The sequence below is a fragment of the Budorcas taxicolor genome, chromosome X, assembly GCF_023091745.1.
Source record: "Budorcas taxicolor isolate Tak-1 chromosome X, Takin1.1, whole genome shotgun sequence".
Classification (NCBI taxonomy): Eukaryota; Metazoa; Chordata; class Mammalia; order Artiodactyla; family Bovidae; genus Budorcas; species Budorcas taxicolor.
In genome coordinates this window covers 128,076,127-128,097,022 of record NC_068935.1, presented here as the reverse complement: position 1 = coordinate 128,097,022, position 20,896 = coordinate 128,076,127, and the positions used below count along the sequence as shown (strand labels likewise).

Below are 20,896 nucleotides of genomic sequence, written 5' to 3'. Positions count from 1 at the left end.
ATCTAGAACCCCTTCTTATGAGTTACAATCAGTATTGGAATAATGCTCCTGGGAAATGTCCTAATTCTTTCATGAAACTCTTTCCAAGAGAAATAAAATTAGTCTCCAATTTTAAATCCTGGCAGTTCCAAAAGTTTTAAGGAATTCCAATTGAATAAAAGTAAGTCAACTGTTTTCACAAGTTTTTAGAGTGGTTAACAAAATAGATTTGGCAAGGAAAAACAATGAAGAAATAAAAAGCACATATGGGAACAACAAATAATGAAAAAGTTGAAAAAAAGACCATGCTACTCGGCAATATTGCTTTGCCAAATGAAATCACAAATTATTGTGTATCTCCCCCCTACCCCACTTCTTAAACCTGCTTCTTGATGATACTTTACTCATTATTATTCAAAAATATAAGCCGCTTCGGGTGGCAGGGTCTGGGGAAGGGGCGGCAGGTGCCATGTCAGCGTCCCAAAGGAGGCAAGAAGCCCCTGAAGCAGCCCAAGAAGCAAGACAAGGAGATGGATGAGATAAGGCATTCAAACAGAAACAGAAGGTGGAGTAGAAGAAACTAAAAATAAGAGCTAAAAGCTAAGGCCTCGGGGAAAGGCTCCCTGGTCACAGGTAGAATTAAGAAATCTGGAAAAAAATAAGCTATCCCTTGCGTCTGAGGCAATGATGACCCTTAGTTCCATTTCTGTGTAAACATGTGGACTCCTTGCCATAACATCTGTTGCCATCTATAGCTAAAATGAAGTGCTGTCTTGGAAACATTTAAGAATAAACTTTGTAAAAAATAAAGAAAGAAAGAATAAACTTTGTAAAAAATAAACAAATAAATAAATAATAAATAATAAACAATTTAAGCACCTAATATGCACAAAGGGACTTTAAAGGCTGTACATAATTTTTCCAAACTATTTAGTATTTGATCTTTTATTTCAGCATTTTTTTCTTGATGTGCACAAAATTATGTTTTTCAAAACTAAATAGGAAACTAAATTTTAAAAAACCCAACCCTTCATATTTGAGCTTTCTGAAATATGAACAGTGAGAAAATATCCTAATTCCACTTTGGAGAGAAAATATAATCTAAGGAGTAAAGAATCCAAGCGTACCCTTGGGACTCTGAACCATTAAGTAACCATCAAGGTGGCCCTTTATTGGATCTTGCCCTTAATTATGAAGTTCATGCAGTCTTAAGATTGGGTTTCAAAAACCATTAATAATTACCCTTAAATGGCAAACAAAAGGAAAATTTCACAATCAGGGTGGTGTGTCTGTTAAGACTATAAAAGTCACAAGATCCGGCTCAGCTCCTCACACTCCTGTTTGGTTCTTCTAGCTGCCTCACTGCTGAACGGCCAGGTAAGTGTGCTTTTAGTACTTTTAGTAGCTCCTTCTGCTTCCTTTCAGAATGGTGTGAAAGATCATAGTCTAGAGAAAAAGTGGATTTGTGCCATCTAAAGATATTACCAGTAACTTAAGAGGCTAGAAGCTATGGTCAGGTTTCTTCAAGACCACAGCCTACAGTGTGCAGATCAGGTACAAGTGAAGAATGTCATAATTACTAGTAAAAGTATTTAACTTCAAAGCCCATCTTCTAACAGATGTACTCTAAGAACAGACATTTCACATACTATCTAAGATGATTATTTTAAAAACACATTCATTAGCAATCACTGGTACATTGCCATTTCCACAGTTCCTACCCTCCTCTCTCCTCCTCCTCCTTTTTATCTCCTCCCCTCCCCTTTTGTTCTCTCTCACCTTGCCCAAAAGCACTCAACTCCTGCTGGCTATCATCAGTATAAAATACTCTGGCTTTCTGTTAAGTTCATTGTTTTCCCAATTTACAGGACACCAAAATGAGTGCCAAAAAGTCTCCAGAAGAACTGAAGGGCATTTTTGAAAAATATGCAGCCAAAGAAGGTGATCCAAACCAACTGTCCAAGGAGGAGCTCAAGCTATTGCTTCAGACGGAATTCCCCAGTTTGCTGAAGGTGAGTGCACCACCACAGAGTCCACTGACAGGGCAGGGATGGTGGGAAGGACAGGGAGAAGGGAGGACTCAGGGAGAGGCTAAGGTCCTCAATGACACTGATCAGAGCTCCATTTGGAGCAGAGCACCCAGCAGCCAAGATGTGGGCATCACCTGAAAGAGGACACTTGAATGCATGCCTTCCTCCTCTGGGGTAGGCTACATTTCAGATGGCAAGCTCCTAGAAAGAACGGGCTTTGCCGTCTATCGCCCCCAGCCTTGACACACAGTTCCCGAGGTGCCCAGTCATAGTAAACAGAAGCCACGATTGTACTTTTACCAAGATAGGTTTGGAAGACCCCTAGGTCGCCAAGCAAACATACTAAGTCCTTCAGTCTGGGTTCGGCACCTCTGTGTCAAGCTTTAGGAAAACAAAGAGACCTGTACAATTATAGAAGTTGGACTTGGATGTGCTTCTCTGTTATAGGTAGGATCTCTCAACTAGACCAACACTTACTTGGCAATCTGTTAAGGAAACTGGCTTCATGCTGATAAATTGCCCTCCTGCGACACCTATTTCTATTTCAAAAGCATTTACATTTGTGTTAAGCACCTAAGTTTGTGTTAATGAGCAACAATATATTTCTAAACAACTTTCAGGAAAGGATTACATTTCCCCAGCCATAAAGTTTCTCATCAAAACCATCCCAGAGTTGTCAAAATCAAAATGCATCTAGAGGCAATAAGCAACAGGGAAAAACTGATTCTCTTTGCTCCTATACCCTTTCTTTCCCTTGGAACTAAAAATCATCTTCAAAATGGAAGCAACTGTGCAACTAACTGTTACATTTGACTTGGTCCCTATTTAGCTCTTACTTCAGAATCTGGTTCTCGTATTTTAACCAGAAATGTCCCTTTTGCCAATATGACATATGAGGTTTATAGTTTCAGTTGTTGAGGTTTCTGTTTCTAGTACTAAAAAGCGAAGTAGCTGAATTTGATGACCTTATAATCAATTTTCTCACAGTTAAAATGTGAAACAACTTTTAAAAAGTTAAAGGCACTAGCAGAAAAAGAGATTTTCTAATTAAAAACCAACATTTCTAAGAAAGATTTAACTTTTTAAAAAACTCTTAAATTTTTCCAAAAGGAAGAAAAATAATAATAGGAATAATAAAAAAATAAGAAAAAGAAGAAAAATAATAATCTGACAGGAAAGCCTAGGCAATCTAGTCAAGTTGTTTTTAAAGGTAAGATTGGTGAACTTTTCTGTATTTTTCTGTATTTTATGTATTTCCTATAAAAAGCACATATGACTTTTCTAATTTGGATAAAGGTAGAATGACTAGTGGTAAGTTATGAAAAATCTACATATGAAGTCATGTACTGACTGTATTTTCATACAGACTTTTTGTAAAACAGATGTTGAATAGCTAACTTACAGTGCGGTCTTGTGAGCGTAGCTAAGTGTCAAATGTCTTTGTAGGAATCTTAAGGGTTAAAACATACCTTGATGTAGAGATCTGCTGCACAACAGTGTGAACATACTTAACATTACTGAACTGTATACTTAAAAATAGTTAAGATGGGGAATTTTATCGTATGTGTTTTTTACCAGAATTCAAAAAAGTTTTTTGAAGCTGACTTACAAACTAAACTGCTATTTCAATAGGTTTCCTGGATACCATTTTGCCAAAGAGACTCCTTACCTTAAATTCAGAGTTGTAATGGCTTTACAATTAGAGTTTTATGGTAGTGAAGGGGCTCAGAACAAGTCTCCCCGAAATATGCCACTTAAGCATGGAGATTATTTTGAACTAAAAGGAATCAAAACCCAGAAGATTCAGGGAAAGCTCTTTACCTCCCACTCAACTGCCTAAATTTACATTGGAAAGGGGAGCCTGTCCCAGGAAGAGAGCTCTTGCTTTAGATTCCTTTTTTCCTTAGAAATATATTTGTATAACAGGCTAAACTTTTGTTTTCCAAACATCTCTGCCTTCCTATGAATGGCCTTCCTTCCCTTTGTATCCTTAGCTCAGGATGTTATATAAGCCTCAGTTACCTGGTTGCCCTTTGGGTCTCAAATTTTTATGGGGTACCCCATACGTATGTAATTAAACTTGTTCTCCTGTTAATCTGTCTGTGTTGATTTAATTAATAGACTAGCCAAAGAACCCAGAAGGGAAGGAGGGAAATTTTTCCACCCCTACAGCACAGACAAAATTAAGTCTGCTTAAGTCACTACAGCAATACCATTAGTCAAAAGGGAGTTGGGCTGAACATGATCTGATGTTTTGATAACAAGCAGTGGTTCTCTGAGTGGTTGGTTCTCAGGATCAGCACTGCCCAGGAACTTGTTGGAAATATAGATTCTCAGATCTGACTCCAAGCCTAGTGAACTGGAAGCTCTGGGAGTAAAACCCCCAATCACCTTGGGTTTACTAAGGTCAGCAAGCCTACTTACCTGGTGTAAGAACCACTGAGCCAAAGTCAACCTTGCATAGAAGTGGGCTGCAACACATGATTTGGGGAAAAAAATGGGATGGTTACTAATCAAGGGGTTGAGCTCTAGAGTCAATGTTTGAACCCCAATCCCCTTCTTACCAGCTGGGAGCCCTGGGCAAGTCGTCTCAAAGCCTGTTTCCTCATCTGTAATGTGGATCTCCCCCACAAGGCAGCTGGGAGAATTACACAGGCCAAGGAAAAGCTTTGTCACAGAGCTGGCCCACAGCAAGCCCCTGGTCATATGCTGGCTCAGCCCTGGAGCTGGATGCTGAACTAGCTCCCAGGGAAACCTTAGAGCAGGGCCCCTCGGCAGCCAAATGAAGCCCTGGGACTTCTCAAAAGAATGATTTAGATTACAAAGGAAACCAAATATTTTAAAATATACATTATTAATTTCCAAATAATAAATGTGATATAGTTGGTTGTTGTTTTTTTAATGGGGGGGTAGCCAGCTCTGTGACATGAACCAATGCTACAACTAAGGTTTTTTTTTTCATCTCTCACTGTCAGTAACGTGACTAAAACCTCAGTTGCCTTCTTGGAACATAGACGCGGTGTCTCTAATTTAATGTGCAGCAGTAACTGACTTGTTTCTCCCCCTTTTCTGTTCCCTCCTTTTTGTCTAAAACCAGGGTCCAAGCACCCTCGATGAGCTTTTTGAAGAACTAGACAAGAATGGAGATGGAGAAGTTAGTTTCGAAGAATTCCAGGTGTTGGTGAAAAAGATATCCCAGTGAAGGAAAGAATAAAATATCATTCTCAGTACTGGAAGAAGAGTGCCTGGGATGTGGTCCTACTTTGTACGAAACCATCAATGTCGCCACTTAATTCTTTACAATTGTAAAGATCCAACACTGAGGTCTAATTACTGAATTAAAAAATCCTTAAATATGTCTCACCTTGTCAAGTACTGACTCCTGGAGCTTACTAGATTTGAAAGTAACCTTAATTTGATGTAACCTTTATCTAATGTACAGATTTATAAAGTGAAAAAAAGGGGGGGGGGAGGGCCCAGAATAGTTCCATGATCTTGACCAAAACCACAAAAACGGTGGCAGAGACTTGGAAAGAATTCTGATGAGTCAAACCAACTCCCTTCCTCCACTTGTCCGCCAGAATAACCCTCTCCCTGCTCTCACCCTGCAGCCATGCAGGGGATCACATCATTCCCAGCATCGACTCCCATTTCACTCTAGTCAATGGCTAGTAAGAAACAGACTTCACAGAACAGACACTTGTCTTTAAAGTCATCTCCTAGCACCAGCTGTGCCTTTTCAATCACTGATCCTCTGGGGGAGCAGAAGGAACATAGGTCCAGAGAGTCAGCTTTACTCCATGACCAAACAGGTGGCCTTGGTTCTGGTATGTGATGTGAAAAATAAAAAGGACAGGAAAGCAGGGCCCTCCAGATCTGGCATCCTATGCTGCTGGGATTCTGGGTATCTGATAAGCAGCTAGCCCTCAAGTTCTGAAAGGTTGTTGTTGAATCACGACACCGGGATTCTCGGCCCCGAAGGAGAAGAATTTAATCCAGGGCCAGAGACGAGGCTTGCCCACTCAGAGCTTTTGTGTAATAAAGTTTTATTACAATATAGAGGAGATAGAGAAAGCTTCTGACATAGGCATCAGAAGGGGGCAGAAAAAGTACCCCCCTGCTAGTCTTCAGCTGGAGGTTATATAGTCACTAGTGAAGTCGCTCAGTCGTGTCCAACTCTTTGCGACCCCATGGACACCAGGCTCCTCCATCCATGGGATTTTCTAGGCAAGAGTACTGGAGTGGGTTGCCGTTTCCTTCTCCAGGGAACTTCCCAACCCAGGAATATAGTCACTAGCAGTCTGCTAATGAAAGAAAGGAATGTCTTAAAACTCAGAATGGCACCAGGCCCCTCACCCATAAGATGCATTTTGGGATAATCTTGGCACCAAATGGTTCATCCTGGGCCATAAAATGATTAACTTCAATCTTGAAGAAGGACAGATCACCATACAAATAGTTTTATTTACATAGATGAGAGGGACAATATCTGAGTATAACATACTGGTTTATCAAGTAAGTTCTGAGCCAAAAGGCGGAACCAACTTGAAGACAGAGTTTGGGGTAAATGCATAGTACATTAGCATAGCTTAAGATAAACATTTCCATAAGAAAAAGGCATTGGTTATCTCTAGGTTTGAGAATAGTTAACTTCAGGTGAAACCAGGTGTCATTATGGCAACAGGGTATTTTAAGAGAAACCTCCTTTAAAATATGTATAGAGAAGGAAAAAATATCGCTAGTTTGTTTCCTCCTGCCACTTAAGAGAGATAAAAATGTCTGACACTTGCAGGCTATTTTCTCCGTTTGGAGACCCCTGGCCTTTCTGCCTGTTACCCTCTCAGTTCCACAAGCTGAGTCTAGTTCAGGGGAGGGAGGGAGAGAGTGGGGAACATGGGAGGAGACTAACTTTCTTCTGCCCCCCACCTGACAGTTAAAATGACAAAGCCATATGAGTACAAGCTGGCCATGAGAGCCCACGACAGTGGTGCCATGGAAGCCAGGTTTTTATCCTGACCCCCACTCTCCTCTGCTCAGAAACACCAGCAAATCATCAGTGCTGCACACATTCTCTTTGATCAGCATCTTGACCTTTCTGTTCATTATCACCCTCCTAATGAGCCTCATTACACATTTTTTTTCCCAATCACCCTTCCAATGAACACGAGCTAAAAAAAATTCTCTGAAAGGACACACACACACAAAAACGAGTATCAGTGTTTATATGTTAGTTAGTTAGTGTTAACATGTTTCAGTTCAGTTCAGTTCAGTCACTCAGTCGTGTCCGACTCTTTGTGACCCCATGAATCGCAGCACCCCAGGCCTCCCTGTCCATCACCAACTCCCGGAGTTCACTCAGACTCGTGTCCATCGAGTCCGTGATGCCATCCAGCCATCTCATCCTCTGTCGTCCCCTTCTTCTCCTGCCCCCAATCCCTCCCAGCATCAAAGTCTTTTCCAATGAGTCAACTCTTCACATGAGGTGGCCAAAGTGCTGAGTTTCAGCTTTAGCATCATTCCTTCCAAAGAACACCCAGGGCTGATCTCCTTCAGAATGGACTGGTTGGATCTCCTTGCAGTCCAAGGGACTCTCAAGAGTCGTCTCCAACACCACAGTTCAAAACCATCAATTCTTCGTCACTCAGCCTTCTTCATAATTCAACTCTCACATCCATACATGACCACAGAAAAAACCATAGCCTTGACTAGATGGACCTTAGTCGGCAAAGTAATGTCTCTGCTTTTGAATATGTTATCTAGGTTGGTCATAACTTTTCTTCCAAGGAGTAAGGAGCAACCCCACGTCCAAGGAGTGGTGGCTGCCCGGGCGCAGGAGGGCCTAGAGGAGCCATCCCACGCTGAAGGTCAGAAGGGTGGCGGGAGGAGATACCCCTCATCCAAGGTAAGGAGCAGCAGCTGTGCTTTGCTGGAGCAGCCGTGAAGAGATACCCCACGCCCAAGGTAAGAGAAACCCAAGTAAAATGGTAGGTGTTGCAAGAGGGCATCAGAGGGCAGACACACTGAAACCATACTCATAGAAATCTAGTCAATCTAATCACACTAGGACCACAGCCTTGTCTAACTCAATGAAACTAAGCCATGCCCTCGGGGCAACCCAAGACAGGCAGGTCATGGTTTACATGTTTAGTCCCCCTAAAACTGAATTCCCCTGCTGAGTTTATGACTAACCTATTAAAATCTCTTTTTTCCCAGGGATTCCCTGGTAATTGAGTGGTTTAACACTTTGCACTTCCACTGCACAGGGTGAAGGTTCAATCCCTGGTTGAGGAACTAAGATCCCACATGCTGAGCAGTGTGGCCAAAAAATTTAAAATAAGTAAGTAAAGATAAAGCAGACATAAATCTTAACAGTGGTAGAACATTAAAAAAAAATCTTTTTTCCCTTTCTCATCCCTTCTGAGCTCAATCCTGTGCTATCTGAACACTAATCAACCAGAGTCAGAGGACTGCAAGTGCTCCTGTGGATAGCATCCTTAAAGCATTCAGGTGGTTTCTCCAGGGCAAGATGAGCTAACAGATCATCCCCTCCTCAGGATCAGCTGGCCAAAGACTCAGAAACCTTAGACATCTTGACTTCTGAAACTGTGATTAACAAATGTCACGAGACAATGATTAACCCCAGTATTTATTTTTTGGCCACACCAAATGGCATGTGGGATCTTAGTTCTCAAACAAGGATTGAACCCAAACCCGGTGTAGTGAAAGCACGCACTGGAGCACTAGGGAAGGCCCTAACCCCAGCCTCTTTGTTCTTGCCTTTTAAAAGGAAGACCAAGTTGGAGAGGATCTGAGGTTTGTCTCCCACTCCCTTTCCTGGCACCTGCAATAAACCCTTGCTCTTGAGAAACCTGTATGCAGGTCAGGAAGCAACAGTTAGAACTGGACATGGAACAACAGACTGGTTACAAATAGGAAAAGGAGTACACCAAGGCTGTATATTGTCACCCTGCTTATTTAACTTCTATGCAGAGTACATCATGAGAAACGCTGGGCTGGAAGAAGCACAAGCTGGAATCAAGATTGCCGGGAGAAATATCAATAACCTCAGATATGCAGATGACACCACCCTTATGGCAGAAAGTGAAGAGGAACTAAAGAGCCTCTTGATGAAAGTGAAAGAGGAGAGTGAAAAAGTTGGCTTAAAGCTCAACATTCAGAAAACTAAGATCATGGCATCTGGTCCCATCACTTCATGCCAAATAGATGGGGAAACAGTGGAAACAGTGGCTGACTTTATTTTTGGGGGCTCCAAAATCACTGCAGATGGTGTCTGCAGCCATGAAATTAAAAGACGCTTACTCCTTGAAAGGAAAGTTGTGACCAACCTAGACAGCATATTAAAAAGTAGAGACATTACTTTGTCAACAAAGGTTCGTCTAGTCAAGGCTATGGTTTTTCCTGTGGTCCTGTATGGATGTGAGAGTTGGACTATAAAGAAAACTGAGTGCCAAAGAATTGATGTTTTTGAACTGTGGTGTTGGAGAAGACTCTTGAGAGTCCCTTGGACTGCAAGGAGATCCAACCAGTCCATCCTAAAGGAGATCAGTCCTGGGCGTTCATTGGAAGGACTGATATTGAAGCTAAAACTCCAATACTTTGGCCACCTGATGCGAAGAGCTGACTCATTTGAAAAGACCCTGATGCTGAGAAAGATTAAGGGCAGAAGGAGAAGGGGACAACAGAAGATGAGATGGTTGGAGGGCATCACCAACATGGGTTTGGGTGGACTCCGGGAGTTGGTGATGGACAGGGAGGCCTGCGGTTCATGGGGTCGCAGAGTCAGACACAACTGAGTGACTGAACTGAGCTGAACTCACAGCAAATACTTACTGTCAGAGTTTGGCTTTCTGTGCAGACAGCACACAAGCCCTTGCTTGGTTTGAAGGAAAGGACTGGGCAGATGAGGGACAGAGGTGTGAGAACCACTTCTGATTTCATATTTTATTATACATTTTTGATTTTTCAACCCTGTGGATGTGTGTCCCATCAAAAAGAATGTGTGTCCAACTCAGGGATCAAACCCACATGTGACTTTTTGTGACCCCATGGATATAGCATGCCAGGCTCCTCTGTCCATGGGATTCTCCAGGCAAGAATACCAGAGTGGGTTGCCATTTCCTTTTCCAGGGGATCTTTCTGACCCAGGAATCAAACCCACGTCTCTTACGTATCCTGCATTGGCAGGGGTATTCTTTACCACTAGTGCCACCTGGGAAGCCCATCAAAAAGAATTAAAGAAAATTTTTAATAAAAAGACAACTTTTGTAAAATACCATATTGCTGCTTTTCACAATGAACTTCTTTGCATCCTCCTTTTTATTTTGAATAGTCAGAACATACAACTATCTAAATTCTGGGAAATGCATCAGAAGCTATTTCAAAACTCAGAAATTTAACCAGAGAAAAAGAAAAACAAGTTATAACCCTTCCACCAAGAAACAAAGATTTTTATACACCATGAGGGAATGTTTAAACACAATTTGTATCATTCTAATCCAACACAAGAGCATTCTCATAGCATCAAAAGCCTTAAACAGTTCTAATGATTAATTATACTCCACTGTAGGGATACCCCTTAATGGTCTCAACTATTTCCCCACTGTGGGCCATTAGGATTACTGTCATTTTTGATTCTTCTAACTAATGTTATAGTGAATACCTGTTCACTTCTTTGTCAATATATCAGGTTTTCTTAGGAGAATTTCTGAGAAGTAAATGTCTGACCAGACAGAATGAATATTTTTATGGTTTGTGAGACCATCTAGTGGCTCAGAGGTTAAAGCGTCTGCCTGCAATGCGGAAGACATGGGTTCGATCCCTGGATTGGGAAGATCCCCTGGAGAAGGAAATGGCAACCCACTCCAGTATTCTTGCCTGGAGAATCCCATGGACGGAGAAGCCTGGTGGGCTACAGTCCCCAGGGTCGCAAAGAGTCGGACACGACTGAGTGACTTCACTTTCACTTTCACTAGTTAATTCCCAAAAAGTTGTATTGATTCATATTTCCACAAACAGGTAGGAGAGTGCCAGCTTCACTCCTCAGACAGCATTCATCAGCTTCATTTTACCTGCTTCATTAGTTGCAACAGTGTACATCTTTTATTCATCTATGGTTTTTATAGGAATCTCCCAACTACAGATGGTACCCAAATTACCATGGTTCAGCTTTCCATTTTTCAACCCTAAAATGGCACAAAAGCAATGTGCATTCAGTAGAAACTGTACTTCAATTTTTGAATTTTGATCTTTTCCTGGGCTTACAATATGCAGTATGATTCTCTCGTGATGCTGGGTGGCAGCAGTCACAGCTTCCAGTCACCCACACCATCAAGAGGGGAAACAATTGACACACTGACAACCATTCTGCAACCAGACAACCGTTGTTTTTCACTTTCAGTACAGTATTAAATACATTGTGAAACCAAGCAGGACTCTGAAAGGGCCTCCTGGGTACAAGCCCCTCTGTGTCCCCTGTTTGTTTGTATAAAAAGCTTTCATCTCCTAGGCCTTCCTCAGATTTCAAAGAGAAGATCCAGTCAATGATTAAAGAAGTGGAAAATGCAGAAAGAGAAAGCAGTCAAGCAAGGAAGGTAATAATAGCTTAAACAATAGTCACAGGACTCCTAGTTCCCCCTGAAGGGTACAGATAACAATCTGATCCATATCTTTGAGCTGTTCTGCAGAAACTAAGTTGCTGATGTTGAGTACATGCTGACCACAAAAGCATGTAGACCTCAGACTGGTTGGAACCAGAAGACTGATGACTGAGATTCCCAAACACCATCCTGTTACTTTACCACCAACCAATCAGAAGAATGTCCGTGAGCTGATCAGGCACCCTATGACCCTCACCCATAATATTAGCTTTAAAAACCCTTGCCTAAAAGTCACCAGGGAGTTTGGGTCTTTTGAGCACAAGCTGCCCATTCTCCTTGCTTGGAGGCCTGCAAATAAATGCTCTCCCATCCTTCAGCACAACCTGGTGTCAGTAGACTGGCTGTGCTGTGCATCAAGCAGGTGGATCCAAGTTTGGTTCAGTAACAATTTAATGAGATTTTCAACACTTTATTATGAGATAGGCTTTGTGTGAGATGGTTTTTCCAACTGTAAGCTAATGTAAGTGTTCTGAACACATTTAAGGCTAAACTATGATGTTCAATAGGTTACGTGTATTAAAAGCATTTTCAGCTTCCAATACTCAGGGCATAACCCCAGCATAAGTCGAGGAAGATCTTTATTTCCCCACTGAGTTTATGGTTGGGTACTGTTTTGTTAAAAGATATTCTTTCTCTCATTTGAAGTACCGTTTCAAGTTTGTTATGAGATTGTGACTACTAGGGTATAGATACTATACACTGCCTATTTAGTGTTTGTGATGATATGGGGGTTCACTCTTTTGTTTGATCAATATGATGCATTAATCAATTTAATTCCCAGGATAAACACACTATCCAGTCATGACTGATTATCCCTTAAATGCTGTTAAGGGATAGACACTTTGACATTTTATTTAAGGTTTTTACATCTTTATTAATAACCAACATTAGTCTATAGCTTGGAGTTTTATTTTTTGTTGCACATGCTTTGTTGAGTTCTAATATTTAGGTCATGCTAGCTTCCCATTTTTGTCTATGTTTTCAATCTCAATCAGCCCCTCACATAGTAAATACACACTATGTCTTTCAACTCCAACATACGTAAAGCACCTACTATAGGCAAGGCATTATACAAGATGCCATAAGATATACAAATTTCCAGACCTCTGAGATCCTAAGTCAATGATTCTGGAATTATGCCAGGGAAAGGCTTAACCTAAGAAGTAGTATTTCAACTGGGATTTGTAGGAGCTACGTTAAAGAGAACTTGCAGGGAAGTTGAAAAAGAGAGAAAACACATCAAATCAACATCAAGTTGTTAAGAAGGAGGCCATTTTTGTCTGCCCTTCTAAGATCTTCTGGCTGGTCTAAGAGTTACACTGACATGAGACAGATTAACAGGAGAAAATCAAGCAAAAGTTTAATAATGTGAATACATGGGAGAGACCCAGGAAAACTGAGTGACTCACCAAAATGTCCAAAACCCTCACCTTAAATACCAACTTCAACTACAGACAAGAGGATGTTGAAGGTGGGGAGAGTCAGTTATGGGCGGTGACCAAGAAAAGCACAGTCAACAGGGTAAGATTGTGATGCAGATTTATGCCCTGCCTGGAGTCTTTTCTTCCCTCTCATCCCTCTGTTTTCCACTAGTTGAATCTTCCTAAAGCACCCATTTCTATTGGAAAGGCTTCAGCAAGAGTTCAGTATTTGGAAGATACGTCACAGCTGATAGGCATTATTCTTACTCATTCCCTGTTGCCTTCAGGACTAATCCTGACACTAATACTCAAGGACCTCCACAAATTAGCACCAATCTCCTTTATTTCCTTCCACTTCCCGCCAGGAGCAATGTGCTTTGCTCATGCTCTTTTACGGCCAGATCTTAGACATTCCAGCCTACATATGCCTCCCCTCCTTTCAATGAAGTCTCCTAGCATTTGACAATCTTACCTTCTTACTTTAACCCACAGTATTTCCCCCGCAAACCCTGAATTCTTAACTATTCAAGGCCTACCTGTGCTGTGCAATACTGTGGCCACTAGATTAAGTGGCTATTGACATTTAAATCAATTTTAAAAACTTAAAATTCAGTTCCTTGGCCACTCTAGCTAAATTTCAAATGCTCCATAGCCCAGTGTGGCTAGTGGCTGCCATAAAGGATGGCACAGATCCAGAACACTCTCACGGCAGAAGTCCTGGTTGTCAGGGCTCGTAGCACTGAGGGTGTACTCACATTCTGTCCACACATTTGTTTCTACATTTCACAAGTTTACGTCTTGTGTCTCCAACTAAACTGCAAGTAGGGTTGTGGCAGCTGCTCATTTGTAATGCACTATATTTAGGACGGTACTTAAGTGGATGAGCGCCAAATGCACAGTGAGTTTTTTTCTTCTTAATAATCTCTTTTCACTAGAATCCAGTTATTTCTACTGCAAAAAAAATATCTTTCAAGTTGTTGAAATATCTATTCCCAAGTCATTTCCCATTGAGCTAAAGGTACAAAAGCTTTAAAATGCATTAGCTTTGAAGTACTCATTTAGTCATTTGGCCATTGTTAAAATTATGGACTACCCTTGTTGATTCACTAATGCGGGCTTACTCCCAAGAAGCCTTAGCCATTAAGCAGCAGCCATCATGCCTGGAAGAATTTTCTTTCCCAGATCGAAAATAGTTACTATGGCCAACCAACAGCCTGATATCAACTCTGAACCTATAGTCCCCACAGAGACAGGATTAAATGACTATTAGGCTCCCAGACTGATCCATAAAAAGATATTTTACCCATAGTATAGCTGTCTTCCTGACAGCTACTTTTATAGGAAAAAACTTCTTTAGCCCAAACTAAGCTCCAAACGACTTCTTTAGGATTGCTTTGTTAGCTGGGAGATGCTCATTATAATATGTTCGAAATTAAAGCAGTCTTCAAAGTTATAAAAGTTACCTGGAAGGTTACTCTAAGTGGCTGTCTGGGTTTTTTAACCCTCTTAATTTGCTTTCCATATGAAATTGTTGAAAAATAAATGAAAGTAGAAAATAATTCAAACAGGGCTACAACTAAAGGTAGGAAAATGTTATGCATCAATTATGCTTAATATATAACACACCTGAATCCATTTTTTATTATATGTGACTCTATCACACATCTACTGTGTCAGATATAATATTAATTTTGACTTTGAAAATCCTTGGATCAAAAAGGGGTAAAAGAAGTCAAATCAATGATAAATAAAACTGAAATAATATCAAATGCCACAATCTCAAGTCTCCATTTGCATCTGCTTAAAATGATTCACATTTCTCACTTTTCCTCACCAAGACTACCATCCAAGGGTACATGTATGAAAGGAAAATCAACACGGAGTCAGTACTACAGAGAGAACTCTCTAAAAGGGAGCTAGGAGGCCGTTAAGGAAGTATGACTTATGCACATGTCAGCTTGGATGGAATCTGACCTTTTGACCTGATGAAGTCATCAGAACTGATACTGAACAGGACCCTTTCGGGCTCCTTTTCTGTGTTCTCCTTTCTTGATTACAGGAAATAGGCTTCATTCAGTCTCCATGACCTTCCCTGAGTTTCAGTGAGCAGGTTCAAACAGATGCTAATTAGGGAAGGGAGGGGATGCAGAGAGAAGGGAGAAAGAGTCAAAAGAAACAATAGTGCAGCCTTGGGCAGGGTCCTGGTCCCCCCTCCAGGGATACACAGAACAATATTTTTGAGTTGTTTTACAGACATGGAAACCCCCACCAGTTGGGAGAAGTTAATTGAGTGTTGCCCACAAGCACTAGACCCCAGACCTGATGGAACCAGAAGACTGATGATGCTAACTCCCACTTACCTCACCACCAACCAATCAGAAGACTGCCCACGAGCTGACTACCCCGTCTTTGAACCATTACTGTAAAACTTCTTACCTCACTACTCCCCCTAGATTAGAACACAGTTTTGAGGGCATCAGCCCACTGTGTCCCCTTTTGCGTGGCAAACCAATAAAGCTATTCTTTTCTACTTTGCCCAAAACTCTGTCTCCAAGATTTAATTCAGTGTTGGGGTACAAAGGCTGGATTCAGCCTCAGAACACCTGCCAGAACGTATTGGACCCCTACCCTAAAACAACTTATGATTCCTCAAGGGCAAATATTATCTGATTCACATCAGAGGACATCACAATTCTTACCAGGAAACTTTTAACATCTTGGCTTTTTGTCTTTATAAGCCCTGACTCTTTCTCTTCCTTATAACACACTTTTGCTGCTGCTGCTGCTGCTGCTGCTGAGTCGCTTCAGTCGTGTCCAACTCTGTGCGACCCCACAGACAGCAGCCCCCAGGTTCCCCCATCCCTGGGATTCTCCAGGCAAGAACACTGGAGTGGGTTGCCATTTCCTTCTCCAATGCATGAAAGTGAAAAGTGAAAGTGAAGTCACTCAGTCATGTCTGACTCTTAGCGACCCCATGGACTGCAGCCTACTAGGCTCCTCCGTCCATGGGATTTTCCAGGCAAGAGTACTGGAGTGGGGTGCCATTGCCACACAATTTTAGGGTTACCCAAATCTGTGTCTCCCAAATTGGAAATTTTTTTTTGGCCACACCGCACAGCTTGTGGAATCTTAGTTTCCCAACATGGGATGGAACCTAGGCCCCCAGCAGTGGAAGTGTGGAGTCCTAACCACTGGCAGGGAATTCTCCTGAACTGCAATTCTTAAGATTCCAAAGAAATTCTTATTTGAAATCTCCTGAATTTTCTTTTAGTTGACACAAGTCTGTGTTGATGTGTTTGAATGCGGATTCTGTTTTCAGATTCTCTTTCCATCGCTAACATAAATTCAAGTGTTTACAGTTACTATTTTCAATAAATAGAAAAGAAATGCTAAAAAGTATGCATATCCACATCCCTAAACATCAGATTGAGATCATTCTTCCTATATAGATCTCAAAAGTAAAAAATATTCTAAATAAAAACTCTACAATGCCACAAGCTATCTTCTACATGAACTGGAGAGATCTGAAGGCAAATTCAAAGTCAAGGGTGTCAGCAGCATCCATGTGATTGAGACAGAGTCAGAATACAAATCAGCTACAGCTATTTTCCTGTTACGCATCATCTAGAAGGCAGGTGAAGCTACTGGAAAGAAAAGCAATGACAAACCTAAATAGAGTATTAAAAAACAGAGCCATTACTTTGCCTACAAAGGTCTGTTATAGTCAAAGATATGGTTTTTCCAGTAGTCATGTGCGGATGTGAGAGCTTGACCATAAAAAAGGCTGATTGCCAAAGAACTGATGCCTTCAAACTGTGGTGCTGGAGAAAACTCTTGAGAGTTCATTAGACAGCAAGGAGATCAAACCAGTCAATTCTAAAAGAAATAAACCCTGAATATTCATTGGAATGACTGATGCTGAAGTTGAAGCTTCAATACCTTGGCCACCTTATGTGAAGAGCCAACTCACTGGAAAAGACCCTGATGCTGGGAAAGATTGAAGACAGGAAGAGAAGGGGGTGACAGAGGATAAGATGGTTGGATGGCATCACCAATTCAATGGACATGAGTTTGAGCAAACTCCAGGAGATAGTGAAGGACAGGGAATCTTGGTGTGCTGCATTCCATGGGGGTCACAAACAGTCGGACAGGAATGAGCAACTCAACAACAAGTCAGACTTGCTATAATAGAACCTAAATATTCCGCAAAGTCCCAGAGCCTTCTATTTCACCCTGTGGATTAAGCAGAGGAATGACACAATGAAATAAATTTTACTCATTCTCTCCTGGGACTTCCAGACTCAGAGTCTACCTTCATTCTTAGTAAACCATTTCTCATTTGATGTGTATGAGATGCCTCTTAGATATCCTGTATGCCAGCGTCTCTGTTGATTTAGTAAGCAACCATAAGACTAATCATGCACGCCAAAGGAAGGTCACAATGGCCCGTGAAGGGGAGCAGAATTCGCTACCTCAAAATATGTCTCTTTGGCATAAAGATTATAGTGGGCTGATTCTTTTTAAGAAACAGCAGACAGAGGAGAAGCTCTAACAACCTAGTGGGAACTTTCCTGGCAGTCCAGTGATTAAGACTCTGCGCTCCCACTGCAGGGAACTAGGGTCCCACATCCCACATGCCCTGAGGCAAAACCAAACCAAATAACATTAAAAATAAAAATAAAAACAGAGTTGAAGTTACCCTTTGTCAGAGACATTTGCATTTATAAAGGAAACCTCCATATGTAAGGGCTTTCCTTGTGGCTCAGCTGGTACAGAATCTGCCTGCAATGTGGGAGACCTGGATTCAATCCCTGGGTTGGGAAGATCCCCTGGAGAAGGGAAAGGCTACCCACTCCAGTATTCTGGCCTGGAGAATTCCGTGGACTGTAGTCCATGGGGTCGCAAAGAGTGGCACATGACTGAGAGACTTTGACTTTCCATTTGTAAAGGTGTCACTGTACCAGGATTTCCCTGCTGGCTCAGATGGTAAAATCGTCTGCCTACAATGCAGGAGACCCAGGTTCGATCCCTGGGTTGGGAAGATCCCCTGGAGAAGGAAATGGCAACCCACTCCAGTATTCTTGCCTGGAGAAATCCATGGACAGAGGAGCCTGGTAGGCTACAGTCCATGGGGTCGCAAAGAGTCAGACACGACTGAGCAACTTCACTTTCACTCCCTCACTGTACCAGGAAGAGAAAGATAACTCCAGATCTCTAGAAACTCTTAACAATGGAGAAGGCATGGACTTAAATCTGCATGACAACCTTACCCTTGTTTACTGTGCTTTTGCCTTGAAAACCTCCCATAAATAACAACATCTTCTTTACTCTTTAGCTGGAGATGGTACTTAAGATGGTGGCTTGGGCCATTCTGGGGAGTTACTCAGGGTTTCCTGGGTACACTGGAGGTATCCATGTTACTAAGCTTCTGCTTGTTCACCACTCCCCGCCCCACCATCCCCGCCGTTAATCTGCCTTTTGTTACAGGGGTCTCAGCCAAAAACCTAGAAAGGTAGAGGGAAAATTATTTTTTCTCTCCCATATCCATGAAACAGATTTCAGCTGCAAATATATCCTAAAGGAGGCTCCTGGTTTCCAAATTATTTACTTTTTTAGTGAGAAGGGGTAGAATGGCTATTACCTTCTGTAAGTCACTGTTATTTGCTCAAGTTTAAGAGATTCCTGAGGCTTCCTGGTGTTTGCTGCCTGGTGATTCTATTACCTTAGTCTTTTTCTTTAATAAGACTTCTCCCCATCCTCACAAATGCTGGCTCTTAAGGCTATTTTTCTCCAACAAACTGATTGTAGGCCATAAAGATGTTCAGTAGCAATTAGGTTTTATTGTTCTCATCTCACTCATGAGTATAGAAGCTATCAAAATGTAAAATGTAAATGTACATTTCCTCCAACTTCTCAATTCCTCTTCTAAGAATTTATCCTATAGAAGTGTGTATGTGTGGCTAGAAGGACATATGTACAGATACTAATTTGCAGCATGATTTAAAGCAGCAAATAATGGATACAACCTAAATATTCATCAATATAAGACTGTTTAAATAAAGAATGATGCATATATTAACAGCAAGGCAAGCATTTGGAAGATCCCCTGTGCACTGAAGTGGAGTGATGAGTACAATGCAAGGGGAATGATGTCTTAGGTATGCCAGCATATGTATTTTTAAAGGAACATATATCCACATATGTAAGCAGGTAGGCGTTTGTATACACACACACACAATCTTTAGCAGAATAACAAAAGAAATGAATGAAGGTAGTCACCTCTGGGTAAGGGAACTGAGGTGAGGTAGGGGCATGTAAAAAGCAGTTTTATACCTTTTCTTTAGGGCTTTACTTTTTTATCCTGTGTATAAATATTTTAAAAATACACACACACACAGTAAAGGATAGGCAAGGAATAAGCCTTGCTAAAGCTATCTAACAGTGGCACCTACTGGTAAAGTCAGTTCCTACCCCAAAGTATTCTCTAAGAGAAGAAATCCCAATGTTTGCCTGGCACAGCCATTTCAGCCATTAGTCAGGAAATATGTTTCTATTAAAGCCTTATAAGGAACTCTTCATTCGTATTAAGTCTTCTGAGCATAAGACTTAAAAGTACCATCTGGCTGGGAAGTTATGGTTCATTATAGTCTGAATTGCAAGCTATAAAAACGAGTGGAGAATATCTCTATATCCTTCCACAGAGTGATCGCCACTCCAGCAGAGAATGTTGAGTGAAAAAAAGCCAGGCAGAAAAAATATGCAGAGTCTGCTGTCATTTATCTAAGAAGGGTAGGGGCTTACAAATATATGTGTTTACTTGTATGTTTTTTAGTGGAAAGATAACTCTTTAAAGAAAAAGAATTAATGGTTGCCATAAGGAAAGGAAGGGACTGTTCTGAGGGGAGAGGAAAAGAACTAGATTTCTCTATCATATGACATCCCTTATATGCGAAATCTAAAAAGAAATAATACAAATGAACTTACTTACAAAATGGAAACAAACTCACAGACTTACAGAACGAACTTACACTTATTGGTGGGAAAGTTAGGGGCAAAGGATAATTAGGGAGTTTGGGATGGACATGTCCACACTGCTATATTTAAAATGGATAACCAACAAGGGCCTACTGCATAGCACGTGGAACTCTGCTCAATGTCATATGGCAGCCTGGATGGGAGAGGAGTTTGGGGGAGAATGGATACATGTATATGTATGGCTGAGTCCCTTTGCTGTTCACCTGAAACTATCACAAGTGTTAATCGGCTATACCCCATATAAAATAAAAAGTTACAAAAAAACCCCTAGATTTCTCTAAATCAGTGCTTCTCAAAGGAGGCTATTTTGCCTGTGTCCCCAGGGTATGTTCTGCAATGTCTGGAGATATTTTTAGTGTCACAGTTGGGGGTTGGGAGGAAAATACAACAGATATATAGATGGTAGAGGCCAGGGATGCTACTGAACATCCTACAATAAACAGGACAACTATCTGGCCCCAAATGTCAATAATGTATCTAATAAGGAACTTATACCTAGAATATATTAAAAAACACTTCCAACTTAATAAGATGACAAATAACGCAATTTAAAGTAGGCAAAGGATCTGAATAGACAGTTCTCCAAACATGATATACAAGTGGTCAATAAGCATACGAAAAGATGTTTAACAACCTTAGACATCAAGGAAATGTGAATCAAAGCCACAGTAAGCTACAACTTCACTCCCACTAGAATGGCTATACAACTGACCCTTTAACAACACAAGGCTTAGGGGTACTGACCCCTCAAGTA

General features: G+C 41.2%; 2 protein-coding genes and 1 non-coding gene across 8 annotated transcripts in view; 2 read left to right on the top strand and 1 right to left on the bottom strand.

Annotated features, from left to right (window-relative positions):
* The window catches only part of CTPS2 (CTP synthase 2), a 109,715-nt gene that overhangs the window by 47,760 nt on the left and 41,059 nt on the right, over nt 1-20,896 (bottom strand). The window lies entirely within an intron of this gene.
* On the top strand, nt 1,857-5,211 carry S100G (S100 calcium binding protein G). Its single transcript, XM_052663067.1, has 2 exons — nt 1,857-1,991; nt 5,107-5,211. Exons 1-2 carry the CDS (start codon nt 1,857-1,859, stop codon nt 5,209-5,211), a joined length of 240 nt encoding a protein of 79 aa, XP_052519027.1.
* Nucleotides 18,076-18,148, top strand: TRNAC-ACA (transfer RNA cysteine (anticodon ACA)). Its single transcript has one exon. It is a non-coding gene; the product is annotated as a tRNA-Cys (tRNA).

Excerpts from the sequence above, each read along its gene's own strand:
- S100G (XM_052663067.1), top strand. The coding sequence starts at position 1,857 with ATGAGTGCCAAAAAGTCTCCAGAAGAACTGAAGGGCATTTTTGAAAAA. Across the intron at positions 1,992-5,106 it reads AATTCCCCAGTTTGCTGAAG|GGTCCAAGCACCCTCGATGA; the intron begins GTGAGTGCACCA and ends GTCTAAAACCAG.